The sequence below is a fragment of the Suricata suricatta genome, chromosome 7, assembly GCF_006229205.1.
Source record: "Suricata suricatta isolate VVHF042 chromosome 7, meerkat_22Aug2017_6uvM2_HiC, whole genome shotgun sequence".
Lineage (NCBI taxonomy): Eukaryota > Metazoa > Chordata > Mammalia > Carnivora > Herpestidae > Suricata > Suricata suricatta.
This window is the reverse complement of record NC_043706.1, coordinates 49,632,031-49,655,788: the sequence shown is the minus strand read 5'-3', so window position 1 is coordinate 49,655,788 and position 23,758 is coordinate 49,632,031. Positions and strand designations below refer to the sequence as shown.

The 23,758-nt window shown below is 41.9% G+C and overlaps 1 protein-coding gene across 2 annotated transcripts in view; it reads right to left on the bottom strand.

The window, feature by feature from the left end:
• LRRC1 (leucine rich repeat containing 1) overlaps positions 1–23,758 on the bottom strand; it is a 126,137-nt gene that overhangs the window by 23,481 nt on the left and 78,898 nt on the right. The window contains exons 4-9 of one of the 2 annotated variants that reach the window (XM_029944477.1): positions 21,825–21,914; positions 6,672–6,728; positions 6,328–6,391; positions 5,684–5,758; positions 2,408–2,552; positions 215–333 (exon numbers count right to left, since the gene is read on the bottom strand). In XM_029944477.1, coding sequence (XP_029800337.1) covers positions 215–333; positions 2,408–2,552; positions 5,684–5,758; positions 6,328–6,391; positions 6,672–6,728; positions 21,825–21,914 — 550 coding nt within the window. The remainder of the gene's footprint in view (positions 1–214; positions 334–2,407; positions 2,553–5,683; positions 5,759–6,327; positions 6,392–6,671; positions 6,729–21,824; positions 21,915–23,758) is intronic. The other variant, XM_029944478.1, reaches the window with a different exon arrangement.

The following is a 23,758-nucleotide window of genomic DNA, read 5'->3' as shown; positions in this document are numbered from 1 at the left end:
CAGAGGCATCAACGGCTCATCCCTCCACTCCCTGAAGACCCCTGCAAGGGGAGCTTAAATACCGCTCTCTTCACTGAGGTCAATCATCTTTATGTCATGCATTTGCTTTACAAGTCCATGCAGTCCAAATTATAAGTAGAATCTACCCTAGGAAGTCTTCATGATATGGAAAGCACGCTATACCTATCCATTTGAACGTGCAAGCCACACTCACCAGGAGCCGGTTTTCTGTAAGAACTAACTCAGTGAGGCTTTCACAGTCTCCAACTGCTTCAGGCAACTGAGTAAGTCTGTTCTGATCCACTTTCAAGATGGACAGTTTCTTTAGTTTTCCTGTAAAAGCATTATTTCAACTCATTAGTTACAACTGTCTTTCGAACCATCACTCAGTATCTCTTATCTGCTGTTCTTTTGTTTTAAACAGTTATTTTTTTTCCTCATCCAACTTTTCACATTATGAAACCACATCATTCTCATTTAGATCACTAAAGGTTGAGAGTTCAATGTTATCAGACCATCAGAAACAGTCAGCAATTAGAAACAAATCATCTTAAAAGTCACTACATGGAAATACTGTATCAAAGCCAGAAAATTTACAGAAAAACAACCAGCTAGCTCTTGTTGGATCTTTAAGAACAGGAAATGTATCATGTACAAAGGTGAGAGGCTTTCATCTTCCTCCAAGAATCATCCTCACCAAAACCAAAAAACAACAAAGTACGGTTTACTACATCACCTGTGAATGAAAATGCCTCAGTGGCGACTCCTAGAATGAAGTGTTTCTAGATGTGCAGGGTAAAATGGAAACCTTTGGACAGCCACATTAAGAACGGAAAGTATTTCACTCAGGGCAGGAAGAATGGAGTGACCACCACTTCCTCAAAATCTCCACTGAGTGAAGAAAAGCCTAAAGCTCTTGGATTCTTATGTTCAACTAGAACTCAAGGGAATGAAGCCACAAAGCTTCCTCATTATCTACTGAGAGGCCAGCAGTAAAATCAGAAGGCCGCCTCTATCTTAAAAGAGAGGTAAAGCTGGAGAAAGGGACCTGTTGAAAAAATTAACCTGCTTTGTGTGTGGTCACAGAGCAAGGCAGGAGAAATAATGGATTGTTGAGCTATTTATTTAGTATCATCAGTAACCTACTAACACTGTCCCCAGAGGCTTTGCGGCTGTCCTCACTGGCAGGAGAGGCGCACTGAATTGAATCGATAGATCTCCCCTCAACGCAGCCTCCGTAACAGTTCTCTGGCAAGTGGTCTTGCAGCCTCTCTTCGAACACTTCAAGTGACAGGGTTCCCGTCCCTTTACTAAGCAGTCCAAACTAATCTGTAACCAATATTCCTTTTTTACCTTTCCCTTGCACCATCTGAACTAGAAGATGTAACAAATCAACCTCCCTTCTCCATGACAGCCTTTCAAGTGCTTGAAGGCAGCCGTCTCACACCTCCTATTACCTATGCCAAGAAACTAAATGTCCCCAGTGCCTACAGACTGTTTGCGGGTGTCATGTATCACTCTCATGGGACATCTCAACCTAGAGTCCAAATCCCCATCAATTTTCCAACCAGTCGGAACCAAAAGGCAATGTCTGTGTTCCTGTCGAGATGCTATTATCAGTTCCTGCTTTCATCTTGACCAAATAGCAGAAAGGAAGTGGTCCTCTGTCATATACCTTCTCCAACTACTGAAAAACTTTTGATACTTTGATGAATAAAATTGATATTTTGAATAAAAGTCAAACAGAAGTCAGAGACAGCAAGCCTATGTTACCTATTTGGTTAAACAGTTTCTGACAATTTCTAAGCCGCTCTTCTCCTGGTCCCAGTCTGTTTATACCTTCTCTGCGTTTATTTTCTCAAACTGAACTGAATGCCTTTATGCTAAAGGAAATGTCTGGACTCATTTTTTTTTAATAAAGGAAACAGCATAGAATGGCTAAAGGAAAAGATTCTTCTAAACCAACTAGAAAGGCTCAACCCAAGCACATCATTCTTCCCAGGGTCATGTATAAGGTCTGAGTTACTTTCTCATAAGTTATTTAGGATGCTCACTTAGAAATTTCCCAGTGACTGCTCACATGCCTTAAATATATACTATTATTCAGACTAATCTCTATGGAAATTGAAACAAGATGTGGATGAAATAGATGAGTCGACACTTAGAAGTAGTAACAGACAGGTACAACTGATACCAAACCAGGATGACAGAAATACCTGTGCACTGAGTAACTTCAACTGTATTGAATGTTCTTTGCATTCTTTCTTTAAGAACAAATAAACAAGGAGACTAACGGAGCCCGCTCCGCAGCACCTGAGAGAGGTGACCAAAAGGATCGAAGCAGTGAGTTCCACACGCTCCAGACAACCGCCAGCATCTTTAGAAGGCAGTCACTTTTGATACTTACCGATGCCATCGGGAATCATTTCTAGTAAGTTCTGGGAAATGACTAGATCCGTCAGTGAAGTCAGGCCACTGATTTCTTCAGGAAGTCTTTCCAACCTGTTTTCAGAGACATCTAAGCACAGCAGGCTCTTCAGATTTCCTATTTCCTACACAGAAAAAGAGACTCGTGCTTAACCCTGCCACAGTACAGAGGGATTTCTCACAGCAATTTTTCACAGTCAATTCCCAAAGTAGTGCTAAGGATGTTTCCTTAGCATTTATCTATAGGAGGAGGCTGGAGTAAATTTCCAGACCCCCTTCCAATGAAAACGGGAAGCTGCATAAATCACAGACACGGAGCTGGGAGGGGTGCCAAGCTCCCCAACTTCAGGCAGGCAAGGCATCGTTCTCACGTAACAGATGAAGAGACTGGCACCACGAGAGGACAAATGACTGTACGGGAACAGAATTACAAAAACAAAAGGCGTCTGGAACCCAGTTCTTCAAGGTTAAAATCAATCACTTGGGGAAGCAGCTTAGAATTCAGGGTGACCCTGAGATTTTCTCTGTTAAGAGACCATCGACTTTGTATCTCCCATGACCAGTAGTACTTGTTACAACAAACATCAGTGCAATTGTACCCCAGACCCACTGGCACTTTCACCATCTACAGAAGAGGGAAGCATTCTGCCTTCAAAGCCAACAGGCTATCCAAGGAGTGGGGAAAGAATCTCAAGGAGTCTAACGTTCTGTTCAAGAGGTAGCTTACCTTCCATTCACAAAATACATATTTCCTCTTTTTGAGCGGCCTCCACTTTTCCGGTCTCACTGCCACTAAATTCCCCCTCTAACCTATGTGGTTAGCTCTGACCTTGACACTCCCTATCCATGTCTGTGCTACAGACTGTTGTTTCCGTAATTTCCTCCTGGAAACATAGCTAGCTCTACGTATGTAATCAGACCACGCTTCCTCTAAAAAAAATTAAAATGTCTAGTGGCTCCTTGATGTCTACATAGGTACAAATCCTTCAGTCTACACTTAACTTGGTCTGATCTACTTTCTCCAGCTTCTCTCCTACCTAATACACATCCTCTGAACCCGCCCCTGTAATTTCTGTCTGTAGGAAACCACACTGCATTTCTACCGATTTCAGGCCTGACCCTTGACATTGTTCTAACTTTTCATTAATTCCTTTCATAATGTTTTGCATGCTTGTCTTTCTGTCATCAATGACGATTATTTAGAGTATCTGATGCGTTGATTCATGGTTTAATAGAGGTTTCCATTAAAGAATTTTTTTAATGTTTGTTTATTTTTGAGAGAGAGTGAGAGAGAGACAGGAGAGGGGCAGAGAGAGAGGGAGACACAGAATCCGAAGCAGGCTCCAGGCTCTGAGCTGTCAGCACAGAGCCTGATGCAGGGCTCGAACCTACGAACTACAAGATCATGACCTGAGCCAAAGTCAGATGCTTAACTGACTGAGATACCTAGGTGCCCCAACAGATATTTCTAAAGAGGGACGAATGATGAATGAGATGTTTAAATAACCATTCACAACAAGATCACTGGAGTTCTAATTTTGTTGTGTTTGAGATGTGGCATTTTGTACACAATCCTTTACACACATCTGTACATATATACACTCTTTCCCCATTGCATCCCAGAGCTGGTGTATTACTTTCTGATAACCTCATGGTATTCTTGTTCCCCATTCTCTGACTCCCAAAGTAACTAGAATTCTCTCAATCAGGATTTCAAATGATTTCCTAGAGAAATCTAAGTATTAATCAAACCTTCGCCCACATCAGTTGCTAACCTGTCTCCTTTCCCCAAACGCAGTCAAGAATTCAGAAACAGACTCTGATTAGTTCCTTACTTCCCTTAGTTGCACGGGAGGTTGTAAGAGGTCATAACAAGTCCAGTGCGATAACTACGTCATGATGTGGAACTGAGTACTTTCTCTTACTGTCAGACTTGCTGTGTTGACAGAGCATTCCTCACCTAAAGTGCACCTCACCCCGTCACACCTGCTTCACATGGCTGAACAGACACCTGAGCATCCGGTTGGCTTTAAAATATCAGCACCTTGGGGCGCCTGTGTGGCTCAGTAGTTTAAGCCTCTGACTCTTGATTTTGGCTCAGGTCGTTCGTTATCTCACAGTCATGAGATCGAGCTCCACAGCAGGCTCTGTGCTGGGCATGGAGGCTGCTTAGGATTACCTCTATCTTTCTCTCTCTCTGCCCCTCCCCTGCTTGTGTATGTACATGCACACACATACTCTCTCTCAAACACATAAAATATCAACACCCAGAGCCACGATAAAATATACCCAGACTTTAAAGTCTGGGTATAAGAGGGGCACGTGGGTGGCTCAGTCAGTTGGGCATCTGACTTTGCCTCAGGTCACGATCTTGTGGTCCGTGAGTTTGAGCCCCGCATGGCACTCTGTGCCGACAGCTTGGAGCCTGAAGCCTGCTTTGGATTCTGTCCCACCCTCATTCTCTGCCTCTCACCTATTCACACTCTGTCTCTCATTTCTCTCTCTCTCAAAAACAAACAAACACAAACAAACAAGACTGACTGTAAAATATACCCAAGAAGAAATTTCATTAATACAATTAAATTATTAAATTAAGTAAGGGGGAAATGTTTGTCTTTTATTGTTGTGTTTGTTGGCTTACATTTCTTTCTCACCTAACCAGAAGGCAAGCCTGCCTTAGTAGGGCTCCACGAGAGGACTATGTACTTAGAAATCCATGTAAGACTCTATTTCATTTGGAACATGGTTCTTATATTTGGTAATAGTAGCAATTTGAACACTCTGACATAACAGCTAAGCCACAAGCAATATTTGCAAAAAATTTTAAATAAAAGCTTTTAACATTTCTTTAACATCAACTATTACAGGACAGAATGTGGTCACAATCATCCCAAAGCACTTGGCACATTGCAATGAGTGGAGAAATGGATGCCATCCAGAATCAGGGGTCCTGGTAATTTACAAATTTACTGGACTTGAGGTAAGCCACATGGAAAGCAAGGATGAAATAAAATACAGACTTCACAAACTGAAGGATATATTTGCTATCTTTAGAAATCGTGGGCTGAGGCTTTCGATTTTTCTATGGCAGTGCAGCACGGGCGCTCAATACATTTTTCCAAATGTGCTTTTTCAACCAATGTTTTTGGTTTTTAAGATCGCTCTTCTAGAAAATCTCATACAGAAGCAGGGAACGCATGAGTGGTGGTTGTGGTTGTTTAGAATTTGGAGGAAACAATGTGAAACCACCACTTACCTGAGGTAATTCTGATAGCTGATTTCCATCCAACCAGAGATCCTTTAGATGTAAGAGAGCTCCAATTGATTCTGGCTGAAACAAAAAAATAATGTTATGGTAACAAAGATCCAATGTTTAGTCTCCCACTAAGAATTCTAATTCAACAGTTAATAAGTGGGCACCACGGAGGAGGTTAGTTGGCACTTGTCCATACAAGTCCCTCATCGTTCACGCACTCCCAACGCTCTCCAAGAATGCTGGTGCGGGAGACCTGGGTGGCTCCCCGGATTAACTGTCAGCTCAGTCAACATCTTATGGTTCATGGGATGAAGCCCCACGTCGGGCTCTTGCTTGGGATTCTCTCTTTCTCCCTCTCTCTCTGTCCCTCCCCCACTCATGCTCTTTCTCTCTCTCTCTCAAAATAAATAAATAAACTTCAAAAAACAAAAAAGAATGCTAGTAGTTTCCACGGACCCCCATCACATCTAGCACTGACCCTCCCCACCCCCACAGAATTCTCAACCTGTGTGAGCTGGAACACATTCTCTACTATCGCCAAGCCGTATCTGTGAAAATACATCCCTATCGATCGCCCCCGAAGTACGTTTTCATCATACCTAAGGACAAAATTAAATCGAAATCTCTCTTCAAGACAGACTCACCAAATTATATATTTCATTGTTTCCTAAATCAAGTTCTTCTAGTCTCCGCAGCTGGGTAAGAGAGCTATTTAAAAAAAAGACAGAAAGGAACTCTCAGAGAGTATTTAGAAATGCTGAGCAATACAGTATCCCTCACTTGGACTAGTTTCCAAAAATAAGACTCATTTGGATTGCACAGCAGTAAATATTACCAAGGAAAAACTAGTAAGGGGAGGCAGGCATCTCCCAAACTTTCCAAAAGACACAGGCTCTCTTTGTGACACAGTACTGTAGTACTTTTTTTAAATACTTGAAGAAATTCATTTAGTACAAAAATCCCCTCTTCTTTTCCCCATGAGACTCACTCAGGAAGATATGTGAGAAGATTCTCTCTCAGTTCCAGGGAAGCCAGGTTATAAAGACTAGAAATGAAGAGAAGAAAAAAAAATAAGAAAAATTCCTTAGACTTCTTCCCATTGCCCTCCCCATACATACACTCCACAAATAGTAATTCTTAATAAAATCTTATATGTCACTTCTTCCCAGGAGGAAACAGATCTATAGCCAGTACCTGTAATCCCATTAAAAAGCATATTCCCTACTCCCAGATGTTAATATTAAAATGAAAAGAGTAGCCTCTTCAATGTAAGGTACCGTTGTTTAAATATTTGATATGTGAAAATAACTCCCTGGTTATTAAAGACAGCAATGCCCAGCACCAAGATAGAAGCCAAATATGTGCTTCCAGACACCAGAATGTCAAAAATGTGCCGTTACCATTAAACCAGTAGTGCCTTTAATCTCACAAAGGTCAGCTCTTCTTCCAAACATCAGTGAGAGACCATCCCTGTTTGGAAGCAGTAAGCCCCTCCATCCAGAGGGCCCACGTGCTCTACTTAAGCTCAGAAGTTCAGAGAGCCCCTGGAAGCAACGCTATAGAAATGACAGGGCTGTTTAAATGCGTCAGGGACAGTGTGATAGCTCGTGTGGTGCCTGGAACACAAGGCCGACTCGGTAAATGGAAGCTGTAATAGCGTTGCTTTTATGCTTATTAAACCCCACAGTGGCGCTCTCTTCTGCAGCCTCTCCAGCCTCTCTGGTGTAATCCATGCCTATCAGCAGCACAGTGAAAGCAGACAGATGTTTTCCCTGAACACTAATTATCCAGGTCGAAACTTCCCAGGCAGTGGCAATCCTGCATCACCAGAAACCTCATGCACCCAGGGGATGTCAGCACTGGCACACAGCATTGATTTGGAAGGTGGACGATTCCTCTCTTCCCCCACCAGGCATCATACTAAGCTCCACACCAATCAGAACTCGAGCTTTTGCTCACATTACCACCATAATTGCCCAGACTTGGGTGAGCGCACAGAACACAAGGAGTCAAACGTTATCCCAAAACGTTAATCTGTCTTAATCCTCCATTCTCCTTCCAACAGAAAAGCCAGAGTCACGGGTACTAACAATGCTGGTTTCGTAACATCAGAAAATGTAGATTTGATTTGCACAGTCTATGTACATATTTAAAGACTGCTTGTTTGAAAATGTATCTTAACTCTGTGATGAAATGCACATGTTCTGGATCTCCTTCAATTTTAGAAAACAATACTTTTCACAAAGTGGAAGCAAACAAAACTCTTTAGAGTATATTTTTAATCAACATCCCTACTAATAATTTTAGTTTAATACCAACATTCTTATAAGAAATGTGGGCCAATAGCAGGTTGGAGCAACGTAGTTCTACTTTCTGTGGGCCCCGTGTTCACACAGAAGACAGGAGAACAGAAGAGGGTGGGGAGGAAGGAACAAGCCAGGATCTATTTCCAAAAACACCCTGCGGATGAGGGGGATACGTCCATTTTTAAAGCCTCAGTAAAAGCAAAAACCAGGGCCTGGCTTTCAGGCTCCATGTAATCCGTGGCCAGTTTTATCAGGGAGGGGAGGGCCATTCGGCTGCTTTCACATTTATATTTTCAATCACTGATCTATTCCACATTCATTGCTTTCACGCCAATTTTGATGCACTAAAGACATACACTAATAAAAGGAGGAAAAAGTCCTTCTTCGCTTCATGAACTTTACTGGCAGGCATCTTTGAATGCCTCTTTAAAAGCAGTATTAGGCAGGCCTCTAAGAGCTGTTCTGAGGTCTGCAGCATGGGCCTCAGGCCCGACCCGGACCACCTGCTCCTCCGTCAGGAGGCATCCACAGGGTTCCTGGGCTCCTCTCACATACCATCTCTTCAGTGGGAACAACTCAGCTTAGTGACGAGGCTCATGACACAATGAGGAAAGTGACACTGTGTGTGAGTTCCATTAGAAAGTGGCGAAGGCACAATGTAAGTGTGGTGGGAAGACAAAACTCCCGCCCTCACCCTCTGCTGCCTTGAGGCATCTCGGGGGCCCTCCATTCCTTGGACTCTTCTTTCTAATTTAAGTTTTAAAAGCAAGTCTATCAATATGGGGCAAACAGGCAAGTCTCACCTTCTTAACCACACTAAGGACATGGGGATTTTTTGTTGGTTTATGTCATTTTAAAAATAGGACACACATTTTTAAGTTATCTTTATATTTTGTCTTCAGCATAGAAGGCATAGGCCATAGTTAATAAGAGCAAGTAATGCTTGAGCGAAAATACTGCAAAATGCCAGCAGACTTTTGGACCTACAAAACGCTAACGTCAGGTTAATGTTCCCACTGCTACCGTGTTGACACCCAAGTAAAACATCCTGTTAACTGAAAAGGTTCTAACTCCAGAACTTCTCAGTTTCCGGTTTTGGGATAGTAGGGAAAATGGGAATGTATGAGTGTGAACAGCAGCAAACAACACCATATTTTTGTGACGTTTCAAAATTCAAAAATTCACTTAAAATGAAGTAAATAGAACACGAGTGTTTCTGAGGGAATTATAGTTCCCCATAACTCTAAAGAATTTAAAATGAAGGAACTCAGACATTACAATCAGGCTCTAGGGACCCAGCGATGAAAGGGCCACTGGAAAGAGCACACAGAGGCGGGGAGGTGACAGTGTGAGGCCCCAGCTCCCAACCTGGCCTGCTCCCTCCCTCAGTAGAGGCTGGCCTGCTCAGCTCAGGCGCTCCACCACTCTACCCCAGGTTCCCTTAAAATAAATATAATCCTATCTACTAAGGCAATTAGGGCATACTGTATTCTCCCTTCAAGTCCAGTGAGCCACTTCTGTCTCTCATTTCCCCGAGACAGCCCTATCGCTATGCATCGTCAGGTACCTTCCAGGCAGGCATGCCCTGAGTCACGGTCTTCTGATAGACTGCTGCAGGATGCTATTTTTTTATTTAAAAAATGTTTTCTAATGTTTTTTTATATTTGAGAGAGAAAGAGCGAGAGAGAGCAAGCAGGGGAGGGATGGGAAAGGGGGAGACAGAGGCAGAATCTGAAGCAGGCTCAAACCCACGAGATCACGACCCGAGCCCAAGTTGGACGTTTAACTGACTGAGGCACCCAGGTGCCCATGTACCGGATGCTGTTAATCATCCCCATTACAGAGGACTTCGTGAGAAAAGCTCCCATGGATGGTGAGCTGCTGGCACTGGCCAACTCTTACAACGATGTAAGTTGGTTAGGCCCGGAGCAAGAGCAGAATCCTACCAGCCCACTCCAAAAAGTGGTTCTCCAAGCTCCTCTAGTAATAGCTGACATATAATGAGACCTGCCTGAATGCAGATTTAAACCAGAGAAATTAATACAAAACAGAATAAATGAATGAATGAATGATCTCCCTTCTTAGTCTCTCAGAAAACAGTATCTTCCATCTAGACTTGAGGATAGTGCCTTTCCCATCAAGGCAACCTATTCAATGCAAAACAAACATCTCTACATCTCTTATAGCATCTAATTTAAAAAAATGCATTGTCAAGCACTGGGGTAGGGGACTCAAACTCAGTTCTCTCCACTTCTGAGACCAGGTTCTTAATCACTCGGCCAAGAGAAACAAGGAGGCTCAAACTCCATGTGCATTTATCAGCCACTTCAGTAAAAACATGATTATCACAGAGAAAAAAGAAAGGATCAGGTGTTTCTGATACATTTACACATGTGAGAAAATGAGACACTTGCGAGGCAATATGAGAATTACTGGTCGTTAGCACTTCGACTACTAATGATGGCGTCTGTAGCCTCCTGGAAGATAGATATTGTAAGTGCTTTACAAGAATCAGCTTTGTAGATGAGAAAACTAAGCAACAGCGACGCAACCTGAACACGGTCTCACACAAATGAGAAGGCGCAAAGCCAGGATTTACTTGGGAATCTGAATTTATATTGCTATCTTCTGCTGTACTTCACTCTTGAGTCAGCTTTGTGAACAGCTAACACAATGAAATACATAATGTAAATCAAAGTATTCAACAGTAAGTTTTCCCCCTAGTCCTCCTTCATCTATCTAGTTTCCCACCACTGAGACCTTTCTTGCTGGAAATCATCCTTTTTTGTTACCTATGTATTCATCCAGAGTTTTCTTCTAAAAATTTTTTTAATGTTTATTTATTTTTGAAAGATAGAGACAGACACAGAGTGTGAGTGGGGGAGGGGCACAGAGAGGGAGACAGAATCTGAAGCAGACTCCAGGCTCCTAGCTGTCGAGTACAGAGCCTGACTCAGGGATCAAACACAAACCATGAGATCACGACCTGAGCCAAAGCTGGATGCTTAACGGACTGAGCCACCCAGGCGCCCCCAGGGTTTCTTTTCATGCAAAGACAAGTAGGTGTCCTCCCCCTTTTCACACGCAAGTTATCCCACACATCTAGCACTCGGCTTTCCTCACACAGATTTTTGTCTCACTTGTTATTTGTATATATCAGTACTTTTAAAAAAACAATTGCGTAGTATCTCACTTCTATATACACCTGAACTTTTTTAACCATTCCCTCATTCACAGATACTTCGCCCTTCAATTTTAATATCTGGCAAATTAAATTTCTGTGCAACACTGTTAGAATGACTTCATCTTCCTCCTACAGAAACATGAGTTCTATTCTCCCTATAACTCCCACCATGTCTATCACCAAATGGGGTAAAATAAAACAACAAAAACCAACTTCACAAGCTCTTACAGAAAGAGTGTGCTTGAAGCATTTCTTCTCCACACACCAGTGCCTAGTGTTTTACAAAGTTCATGATAGCAGGCACAAAAGTTACACTCTTGTAAGTCAGAATGTAGGCCAACTGTATTTTTAGGATTCTATTTCAGGAACTGAATGAGTAGTTACCTTAAAGAATTTACATCTGTTCTCCACTATATTTTAAAAATCTCCTTTTAATCCACTAAGACTTTTTCCCCACCATTTTTGGTGGTCACAATCATTCAGAAAGTAAAGAATAAAGTAAATTCAAGTAGCCCAAGTGAACAAATGGCAGGACGTTATAAAACCATTAAAATACAAAATCTTTGAACGTTGATGGCAATAACATTTGACTAGAGGAAACAACATTACTGGGGACAGGGAGAGTTGCTTACACATTTGTAAAATTTCTGGTTTCTTAATACCAATTTAGGATTTACGAAATCGCTGGTAACAAATTTCCTTATGGTGGCTTTGCTCTAGAAACATTTCTAAACATCCTTATTTTTGTTTTTGAAATAAACATTTGCAGGACTTCTTGGGCCTCCAAAGAGAGCAGTGAACATGGTGACAGTTTTCACAATGAAGATGTATTCCTCGCAGGCAGCGCGCACTAACGCGACAGAGGGAAGCAGCTTGGCCCTAGGCCCGAGTAGCAGGGAGCCACGTGGTCCACTTAGCTCAAGCCCACTCAAATTAAGGTCACCATTCCCAAGGGTAGCCTACAAAATCAGACCCACACGCTCTACTTCAATCTGCCAGGGCTCATCTACTTGCTCTACTTCTGTTAGCAAATTGTCATAATTAAATGTTTACTGATAATAACCACTTTGTGACTGGCAGCTATGCTTTGGGCACTGTGCCAGTCGATTATAAATATTCCTTCCCCTTTAAGAATGCTATATTTTGAGGAGGATATTTAAACAGAGTAGAGATGTTTGGATTCACTTAAACTCTTTTTTTTTCTTTTTGTTTTTGGAGAGTGTATTTCTTTATTGGCCCAGGATAAGGAAGCTCATGGAGGCAGAGACACAAAGTAAAGACAAACGCCGCCAGGCAAAAGCAGAGGCTTCCCAGACTCTCAAATGTCTCCATGATTCACATTGGGGTTTTGTATCCTCTCAGTCTTGCCCCCACTCCTTGTGACCTGCAGGTCTTAGACGCTGTGGCTAAGTGGACCCACCTGGTCACCAGGTGTGAGTTAGTGGAGGCAAATGACCTCAGCACGTCACTCATAAGCTACGTTACAGAGTATTTCCTGCAAACATAAACTAGGTCAGGCTCCCAAGTACAGCCTCATCCTTCAGCAATACCAGGCTTCAAGTTGACCTATGATCCTTCATCACTACCTAATTCTAGAAAACCATCATCCCCCAAAAGGAACTTCCATACCCATCAGAAGTTACTCCTTATCCTGGCCCTGCTCCCCTCACCCCTAACCACTTAACATGTTTTTAAGGTTCATCCTGTTGTAGCATGTATCGGTACCCTATTACTTTTTTGGCTAAGTATTTTATTATATGAACATACCACTTTTGTTTATCAGTTCATCACTGATGGAAATTTCAGTTGTTTCCTCCTCTTGGCTATTATGAATAATGCACCTACAAAACTTCATGCACAAGTGTTTGTGTAGGCACATTTTACTCTCTTGGGTGTATGTAACTAGGACTGGAACTGCTGGGTCATATGGTAACTATGTTCAACTCTGTGAGGAAAGACCTGCTCCCCAGATGAGCGGCTGCTTCATTTTACATTCCCACCAACAGTGCATGAGGGTTTGCAGTTTCTACACACTTTCACCAACATTTGCTACTATTATTTTTTTTTAAATTTATATCCAAGTGAATTAGCACATAGTACAATAATGATTTCAGGAGTAGAAACTGAGGATTCATCCCTTACAAATAACACCCAGTGCTCATCCCAAAAAGTGTCCTCCTTAATGCCCCTTGCCCTTTTAGCCCATCCCCCCACCCAAAACCCTTCCAGCAATCCTGTTTGTTCTCTGTATTTAAGAGTCACTTGTGTTCTGTCCCTCTCCGTTTCATATTATTTTTGCTTCCCTTCTCTCATGTTCATCTGTTTGTTTGTTTGTTTTTAATTAGAGTTAGTGGGTCTGAAGTGGCAGCTCACTGTGGTTTTGATTTGTATTTATTTGATGACTAATGATGTTGAGCATCTTTTCATGTGATTATTGGCCATTTGTGTATCTTCTATGAACAAATCTCAATTCAAATCCTTTGCCTATTTTTATTTTTCCTTGGGTTATATGTCGTTTACTGTTGAGTTGTAAGAGTTCTTTATTCTGGATGTGAGACTCTTATCAGATATGATATGCAAATATTTTCTCCCCTTGCATGTTGTCTTTTCACTTTTTTGATAGTGTGTACATTGATACACACGAGTCTTTAATTTTGATGAAGTCCAAATTTACCCATTTTTTTCTTTTGTTGTGTGGGCTTTTGGTGTCGCATCTAAGAAAAAACTGCCTAACCCAGTGTCACAAAGACTTATTCCCACACTTTCTTAAAAAAATTTTTTTACATTTATTTATTCTTGAGGGAGAGACAGAGCATGAATGGAGGAGGGGCAGAGAGAGAGAGAGAGAGAGAGAAAGAGAGAGAGAGAGAGAAAATCCAAAGCAGGCTCCAGGTTCTGAGCTGTCAGGACAGAGACTGATGCAGGGCCTGAACCCGCAAACCACGAGATCATGACCTGAGCTGAAGTCGGTCATTCCACCGACTGAGCCACCCAGGCGCCCCTCTTATGAGAGTTTTAGCTCTTACATTTAGGTCCCTGCTGCATTTATAGTTAGTTTTTGCATGTGGTGTGAGGTAGGGGTATGACGTCATTCTTTCACATATGGATGGATATTCAGGTATCCTAACAGCAACTGTTGAAAAGACTATTCTTCCTCACTAAACTGTTTTGATACTCCTATCAAAATCAATTAACCATAAATGCAAGGGCTTATTCTAGATTCCCAATTCTTTTCCAGTAAATTCTATTCCAGTAGGTCTATGCCAGTGCAGCACGTCTTGATTAGTGAAGGTTTGTGGTTAGGTTTTGAAATGTGGCAGTGCGGGTCTTCCAACTTTGCACAGAGCTATTCTGGGTCTCTTACAGCTCCACTTGAACCTGAGGATCAACTTGTCAATTCCTAAAGAAAAAAAAAGCCAGCTAGAATTTTGATGGGGATTGAGCTGAATCCATAGACTAATCTGGGGAGTACTGATGTCATAATTATACTAAGTGCTCGAATCCATAAACACAGATGTCCTTCCATTTATTTAGGTCATTTTTAACTTAATAATGTTTTTTGGTTTTGCAGTATATGGTCTTACATTTCTTCTGTTTTTTGGTGCTTTATAAAGGGAACTGTTTTCTTAATTTCTTTGCTGGCTTTTCAGTGCTAGTATATAGAAATAAAACTGATTTTTACATATTAATCTTGTATCTTGTAACCTTGTTGGATTCATTTATTAGCTCTAATAGTTTTTGTGAATTCCATAGGATTCTTTATATACTAGATCATATTCATCTGTAAGCTAGCCCATTTTTGAAAAGTAAAAAATACACTGTGGGATTTTCTTGAGTAGAAATTGATACAACTGATCTCAAGAGAAATATTTCACTATATGCTTTCTGGAAGACAAATTCATTCACACTTGGTAGCAACATGTGAAAACTTACAGCAAAAGTATCCTTCCTGGCTTTGCCAGTAGAATCTCCCGTGTTTTTAGTTAAAGCAAAAAGCCATTATTGACTAAGCACTGTTTTCAAGGGCATATCTGAAAAGTCAACCTTATTCGAACAGTACTCTTTTTTAAAATTTTTAAAAATGTTCTGTTTGAGAGAGAGAGAGACAGAGCATGAGAATGAGCAGGAGAAGGGGCAGAAAGAGAGAGACACAGAATCCAGAGGAGGCTCCAGGCACAGAGCTGTCAGCACAGAGCCGGATGTGGGCTTGAACCCACAAACTGCGAGATTATGCCCTGAGCCGAAGGCAGCCCCTTAATAGAATGAGCCACCAGGGCGCCCCCAGGAGGTATTCTTAAAGCCTACTCTACACTGGGAACTCTACGAAGAGCCTGCTGAATGCTTCTCAATGCTGCCTTTCCATGCTAAATGGTAACCTCAGTGATACGTACAGTCACTTACCTAATATTACCCCAACATTTCCTAAAAGGGATGTAAGAAGTCTATTAAGTGCAAACCTGCAAAAAAAAATTCATGAAACAAAAAAATGCAGCTTCTTCATGGAAGAAACTAAGTGTGAATCCCAAGTGTTCCACCAGCAACACAACCTCAGGCAGATTACTTATTCCCATTTCACAGACAAAGCTAATGAGACTCAGGCTGGTTAATAGTAACCATGACTACACATGCTGTACTTAGACCGTATATGTGCCTAACATAGCATTCACCCCCCCCATAAATGTCGGAAACACAGCTCCCCCGATTCCTTAGGCTCCTTCATCACCTGGAAATTAATACAGCTGCTCTCACTGATCATCAAAATCAGCTCCGAGCTTTTTTGGCAACAAAAGCAGAAAAGGAAATGTGATAAATGTCAGAACTGATATTAAAAGGAAGAAGCTTACCAGTTCTTCTGATGAGATTTTTTTCCCTGAAAAATATACATATTTAAATCTCTCCCTAATGGCTCTTTTTACCAGGGAAATTAGCAATATTAATGAACCATAATTATTCTTCATGAGAAGGTTTTAGAGCAATGGAAACAGGTTTTTGGGGTTTTTTTTTTCATAGTTGTTTCTTTAATCAACTGTACAGCATGCAGCCAGACAAGTGATAGTGTAGGAAGAGGCCAATGCGGTCCCAGCACAAAGCTTTAGGAACCCAACTGGCTTGCCTACGATGTCAGGGGAAGCCAGCAGGATGAAGGAGGTCACACTGCACCTGGTCACAAGTACTCATTCGATAGCTCAGAGCAATACAGACACAAAGAGGGTTTAACGCCAGAGACTCCCCCACTTTCAGGGTACAAAGTGACCCAGGTGCCAACACTTGAATACTGAACAACTAGACAGTGTAAAGACAAAGGACTAACATGCTTATCCTGCGGGCAGTAAAGTGTGGGTCAGGGAAGCTGGGCATTTAGGATCTATCTTACTCTCCCCATCATTGGAGAGGGCTTGACAAAAGAGGGAGAATTTCAATCATTATGTGAGGACAAACCTCAGCCAGTTGGTAAAGAGAGGAAAGAGGAAACACATTTTAAAGTTCGCTTTTGTTTTTTTAATTATCTTCTTTTTTTAAGTTTATTTATTTTGAGTGAGTGAAAGAAAGAGACAGAACGTGTGAGCAGGGGAGAAGCAGAGAGAGAGGGAAAGAGAGAATCCCAAGCAGGCTCCTCACTCCCAGAACAGAGTCCAACACGGGGCTTGATCTCACAAACCACAAGATCAAGACCTGCGCCCAAATCAAGAATTGGACGCTCAACCAACTGAGCCACCCAGGTGCTACTAAAGTTCACTTTCATAAAAGGCGTTGAAGCTTTCTGCTCAGTTTGGGCAGAGCTTGGTGGGTCTACATCACGGTAAAAACTCCACAGTACATGCTGCTTTGATTAACGAACAGTACCAAGCTTCTGAAACAGCGGTCTCCAAACTTAACTTGAAAAATATTTGCAGCAGACCTTTTTTTTAAAGTAAATATTATATGTAACATCAATACAAACACATTAAACAGCTAATAATGGAGCTGTGCTGGCACTAAGAAGGGTCGGCAGACCCCGCCACCAGGGAGCTGTTTCTCACTCCCCTCCGGGCCCGAGAGCGAGCCTTCGCTGGAGCCCCTAGGGATCTGGAGAAGCAGATTCCTAAACACTGACTCCTAAACATTCTCTTCTAGAATGGCAGTCCTCACATATTCATAAGAGTATACTTTTATAATCCTCCTCACATTTATTTTTAAAACATCGATGAACTTTTTAAAACATCGATGAACTTTTTAATTTTAAGTAAAAAAAAAATAAAGCATTTAAAGTATTTTATTTAGAAATAGAAAAATCTTTTGGGCTCTCAATAATGAGAACAATGGTATGGATAATACTATATTACATATTTAATCAAGAAGAACCATATTCTCAGCTGCATTTATTAAATCATGACACTAATCTTTAAAAATTTCTTCTGCTTGTGGGAAGGTCTATGTTGAAATTGTGCTATCATCTTCTGGGACATCAATCACCTATACATGAAGACTAATCAGAAAGGGCTGTGCTTTGGGGGCATCTGGGTGGCTCAGTCAGTTAAGCAGCCCACTTCGGCTCAGGTCATGATCTCCTGTTTTGTGAATTCGAGCCCCACGTCGGGCTCTGTGCTGACAGCTCAGAGCCTGGAGCCTGCTTCAGATTCTGTGTCTCCCTCTCTCTCTCTATGCCCATCTTCTGCTCACACTCTGTCTCTCTCTCAAAAATAAACATGAAAAACAATTTTCTTTAAAAAACTGCTGTTTTTGTACTTTTAACTGAAGAGTTTTAAAAAAATCTATTAAAAGTGAGTTAATTTCTCAGTCTTTGTTACATATCACCTTTACTTTAAAGGACAAGGTAACATGCTAAAGTGCCATCACAGAAAAGGGCCAAATCTGGGACAATCTTACTTTTTAGTAAAAGAAAGATGTGAGACTCTGCACGAGGTAACCAGTATACTTCTGTATGGTTCAAAAGATTTTCATGATCATTCTTCCTCTCATCAAAAAGCATTACAGGGATTCCACTATGTGAGACACTTGCTTTATCCAAGTAGCCACACTGAAGGTAGCTGGTGTGCAGCCACGTGGGGATCGCAGGACCGGGCCACCGGGCTCTGCAGCCCCCGGAAAGCCCAACAACCTGAAAGACCTGCCACCTGTGTGATGCCGGCTTCCTCCCGCAGGCCAAGGGCGAGTGCTCCGCACTCCCCAGGTTTCCTAACAGTGTACTCAGGGATTCGGGGGAGCGACAATTTATGGCTAGCGTGTGCCGAGGCACCCGGCGAAGCAGCAGCCAGCTCACAGGAACACTGCAGAATACGTTACACTTGACAGAGACACAGCGGTACCCAGCAGCTGTTCGATGCCGCGTGAACCACGAGCTCAGGTCATTGTTTCCACACTGGACAGCACGACATTCCTTTCGAGGGCATCTCTGCAAAGCAGGGTTGTCAGGGACAAAAGGCAAGTACCAGGTGAAGAACCAATGTAGAAAGGGAAAAGGGTGGCAGTTTGAGAGGCTGAGCGGTGCCCAGAAGGTTCCCACATGCTACAGCAAATATTTGGCAAAGTTTAAAGATGAAATAAAGGGGCACCTGTGCACCACAGTTGATTAAGCTTCTGACTTTAGTTCAGGTCATGATCTCACCGTTCATGGGTTCAAGCCCCACGTCGGGCTCTGTGCTGACAGCTGAGAGCCTGGAGCCTGCTTCTACTCTGTGTCTCCCTCTCTTTCTGCCCCTCCCCCATTCACACTTTGTCTCTCTGTCTCTCTCTCTCTCTCAAAAAAAACAAACATTAAAAAATATTTTTAATAAAAAATTAAAAATTAAATATAAATATTCTTTCCGTTGATATGTATTACTTTTTCAAACAGCTACTAGGTTGTTAGGATAAAAATACTTATTAAGTTGGCTGGGCTTACCTACTTAATGAATGGCACTGTCAGGTACGGCCAGGGTCACTAAGAAAATGTGACCATGCAAGGGCTGCGGGAACACCTGTGCTCCAGCAGCAGTGCCCGGAGTAGCGGGAAGCACAGGACAGGGGCCAGCAGGGCCATGCTCCAGTGTCAACTCGCCACCGACCCCAAACGCTCTCCACATCAACTGACTGCTGGCCAAGCAAACGCACAAGCAGACAGATGTTCACAAGTGGCCCCCACTTCGAGGGGAGTGCAGTCAGCTTGCCCTACGTAAACGCTTGGCTCTCTCCTCCAGGCGGGATGCTCCTGCCCTCCCTGAGGGGCCCGCAGCCTTGACAAATCCACAGCTTCCCCACTGCATGCCACGTGCTGTGCTAGGCGCGGAAAAGAGCAACCGAGGTCCCATTCTCACTGTTGCTCAAAGAGCAGATACCGAAGTGGCTGACCCCTCTGGCCAGTGAGAAGTAAATAAGCAGAGTTAATCTATGCAACAACTCCCACTTCAGAATCTACATAGATAACAGCAAGTGTGATTGCTCACATGGCAGTCATTTCGTGTTCTTTTCAAAAAAATTTTTAATATCAAATATTAGTGCCTTTTTTACAAAACCATACTACCTCTGAGTAGTTCTTTGGTTACTAAATATTTGATTCAGCGCCCTAAAGAAACCATTTGGGAATCCTCTGGGAAACTGAAGAGTTGTTTTCATGAGGAAAATTCATAAGTTTCAAGTAAGGATTGGCTTAAAATGTAGTATACTTAGGCATATATGCAATTTCCTCAACATTTCACCATTTCAACTATTTCAAGGGCCTTTCCGGCATGGTCTAAGACACCAGGGGTGCCCAAGCTGCTCCAAGGAGTCTGTTCTTTGTTTCTCTCTATTAACTGAAAATCCACTGTTACTTTAGTAAGCAAAATCTTAAATCCAACAGGTAGAAATCATGGAATCTCTTGCTTTGATAAAAAAATATTATTAATAACAACCGGGAATAGGAAACTCACTATCTCCCATTTAATTTTCACAAATTGACCTAATAAGAATCAGATGATTCACTCATCTTCCCCATAGTCTTACTTCCTGGGTGATGATTCACCACACGTTTCAAGTTCAAAGTGACAATTTGTTTTGGAAGCAATCAGTATACATAAGGCTGTAATAGTAATACAGGATGATTAAGTCTAAAATCAAAACAAAGCAGAACACTACCCTTATTACTGACAGGATACGCAGGTACACAAGAAATCCTGAACATCGACAAAATCAGGTACAAGTACTAACAGAAAAGATGGAATAAAGGATATGTAATTTATTCTAAAATGACTATTAACTAGCATTCTCCATTAATACAATGCAGTGGAGAGTGACGCACTCTTGTTTAAAAAGAATGTATTTTCTCTCAAAGCATTCAGCCTTTTTACAAAAGACATGAATCGGGGGATAGAACGGAGGAACACGTGGGCGGTGGTGGGCTGAGAAGGAATGGGAAGGGGACCATCAAGGGAGTCAGACTGCAGACACTTCCGGGGAGGAAGGGGAAGGAAGCGGAGTCAGTTCAGGCATTTAAATGGCTATTATGTTAATTAGAAATATATGAATCTTGACACAGCAGAAAGGCTAAGAAACCCACAGTAAAACATTATTGTTTCCTCTGCAACAGATACCATCAAACTCAGAGTGTACTGGGGCTTCCTGTCTCCTTCTCCTCCTGAGACATTAAGGACACAAATCTGTATCAGCACATCTACTGGCAAAATGTTTAAACAGCTTGCATCTCAGAAAACATGAACTTGCTGGCTCAAACAGGGGTCAGCCGGTTGTCTTCCGCCTGCATAGGAGGGAGAGGAGAGGGCAGAGTTGTCTAAGAAAAGCAGTCCTCTCCCATAGATTTCTGGAAAGAGACCCTTTGCAGAACAAACATCTGTCAGATACACTGCAGCTCTCAAAACCAAAGTTTCTGTTTTGTCTTAGAACCCAGGCAGGACAGGTGAACACAAGGAAAACCTTTTATGACACTAGGGAACACTGGTCTACTAGTTTTGGCCGGTCACCAGCCACGTCGCATTTTTGTTTTAAGTGGTAATGCATGAACTGTCAGCATGACTTAACCCACTGTATGTCCTGGGGGTATGGAAAAGATCCGCTCAGATCATTCAATTAATTCATCTGTGAGAAGCTGTAAGAGAACATTTCATCGCCCGCATACATTTTTCTTCAAAAAAATTTTTTCTGGCCATGGCTGTCCTCCCGACCTCTGAGCCGGCACTGTGGAAGTGTGCCCCCCCCCCCCCCCCCCGCTGTCTCTCTCCCCATCCCATGCCTGCTCTCCGAATACACCATTCCCACTCGCTCTTCTCAGGTCTGAGGTGCACAGACGCCGGCAGACGCGGCTCTCGTTCAGGGTACAGACGCCCCAAGTTTCCAATAAAAGTACCGAGAGTGGTAGTTGCCAACGGCATTTATTAACTACCTACATGATCAGTGCTATTTTGTTCGCTTAAGTTAACTACTCTGGAATCCATTAGGTTGAAGGGCACGTCCAAATAGATTTAAGTGTTTCACTAGTAACAAGTAGCATTATCCCTTTGGACCACTGGAATTTAGGGGCAACTGAAAGCAAAAACACTGTAGTCTTGCTATGATCTTTCGTGAGGGTGAGATTGAAAACTGGGCAAAAGGCTTTGTGAGTAGAAAGGTAGAGCTGTAAAAGATAAAGAGGCTGGGGTTGATGATTAAAATGCTCTCCTGTCCTCACATGAACACTTACTTGCCAATATTTTCAGGCAGGGACTGCAGGGAGATGTCATTTACAGAAAGACATGTCAAATTCTGTAATTCAGGAAAGCTTTCTGGCAATCTGAAACAGCAACAACAAAATGTTAACTGAAAAGTGCATATACAATGTATACTAGACATGAATATAATGATTTCTCCCATATGCTCACTGAAATAACCTAAACATTACATTATTAGGTGGCATATTTGCCTGGTCTTCCTGTATAGAAGACATTGATAAGGAAAAAAAGCCAAGACTCAGTTTACCTAGAAGTATGGAGGCATAAAAAATACTTGATGGGGTGACCCAGAAAGGAATAACACAGGACAGATATCCAAGCTCTAAGAATAATTTAGCCCGGGAGACTATAATAAAACACAGGACAACAGCTTGATAATGTTTTTTTTCTGTAGATTGTAACAGCCAGAGCAAAGCTATGGATTACTTAGAATTGATCAATTGACAGCAATTGCTATTTTCTTAATATCTTTCTTTTAACTCGATTTAAGATGCCAATCACTTGAGATAATTATTATGTTTCACTATGTTCTACACAAAAGGACATTTTTATACTTCCCTTAAGTGCTACTGAAGAGTGAGGTTTTCAAAATAAAAGTATTTAAAAACTTACAAAGAAAGTTTACTTTCAATATGTCTCTAGTTACCTCCAGTTAGAGAGGGAAAAAAATAGAGTTAAAAAGATCTCATGCCAAAGGTCCCTTTATGTAAACTGGCTAATACAGACAATGGGACATAGAATTCATTGTTTCAGGTAGGAGTGGGGAGGGGATCTTCTTGCTTTAGGGACAGTCTCTACATTAGAATCTTTCATTCCTTTCCTCTTTCTAGTTCCTTTTTTAAAAAAACAAATTCTAGGGGTGTCTGGGTGGCTCAGTCGGTTGAGTGTCCAACTCTTAATTTTGGCTCAGGTCATGATTCAAGCAAGGGTGGTGGGACTGAAGCCACACTGAGCATGGAGCCTGCTTAAGATTCTCATTCTCTCTGTCTGTCTGTCTCTCCCACCCTCCCGCCTCTCCCCCACTCACGCTCTCTCTATAAATAGAATAGATAAATAAATAATAAATAAATAAAAATTAATGAAATAAAAAAGTAATAAGCAAATTCTATGGTGCTATTTCACATATAATATAGGTAGTTCCAAACTTCAAAACCAAATCCAGGCCCTGCAAGATGAGAGTTCTAGGAGTTTCATTATCACTGAAACACATGCTTAGGAATGGTTCCTCCAACATTGAAACCTCTTCCACCATGTAAGAAAGGTAAGATTTTTTTTAATTCTTATTTAAAAAGATGCAACTTACCTGCTGCCTGAGTTTGTACCATAAAGTATGTAGCATCTTACAATTTTAAAACTGGGCTAAAATGCTCTTAAATCCAAAAACAACTTATTCTGAAAGAGCGGATTTCCTTTTTTTACTGGCTGTCCACATTAAGACCCAAGCCTGCGTGTGTGAGGAGGAAGCGTGGAAGGCAGGCTGGGAGCAAGGAAGTCTAGCCAGAGCTGCCACTCAGAGGCTGCATCAACTCAGAAAAGTCATTCAGTCTCTTTCAGCCTCAGTTTTCTTCAGCCATAAAATAAGTAGGTCAAAGTAAATCATTTTTAAGGTCCTTTAAACTCACAGATAAGTCGTCTTAATTCTTAAAGGAGTGCACCTGCCAAATCAAAAAGGCTTTACTTGCAGAAACCTCCCAAATATGAGGCCAGGGGAAAAACGGAGTAAAGCCTCCTAGAGCGTGGGTGTGTTCTGGTCAGAGAGTTTTGAGAGAATGGTAAAGTCATGTGTCAGCAGACATTAGAAAAGGAAAACTAAAGAGACAGAAAGGAGGATTACCAATTGAATGGTTAAAAAGGAAAGGAAAGGAAAGGAAAGGAAAGGAAAGGAAAGGAAAGGAAAGGAAAGGAA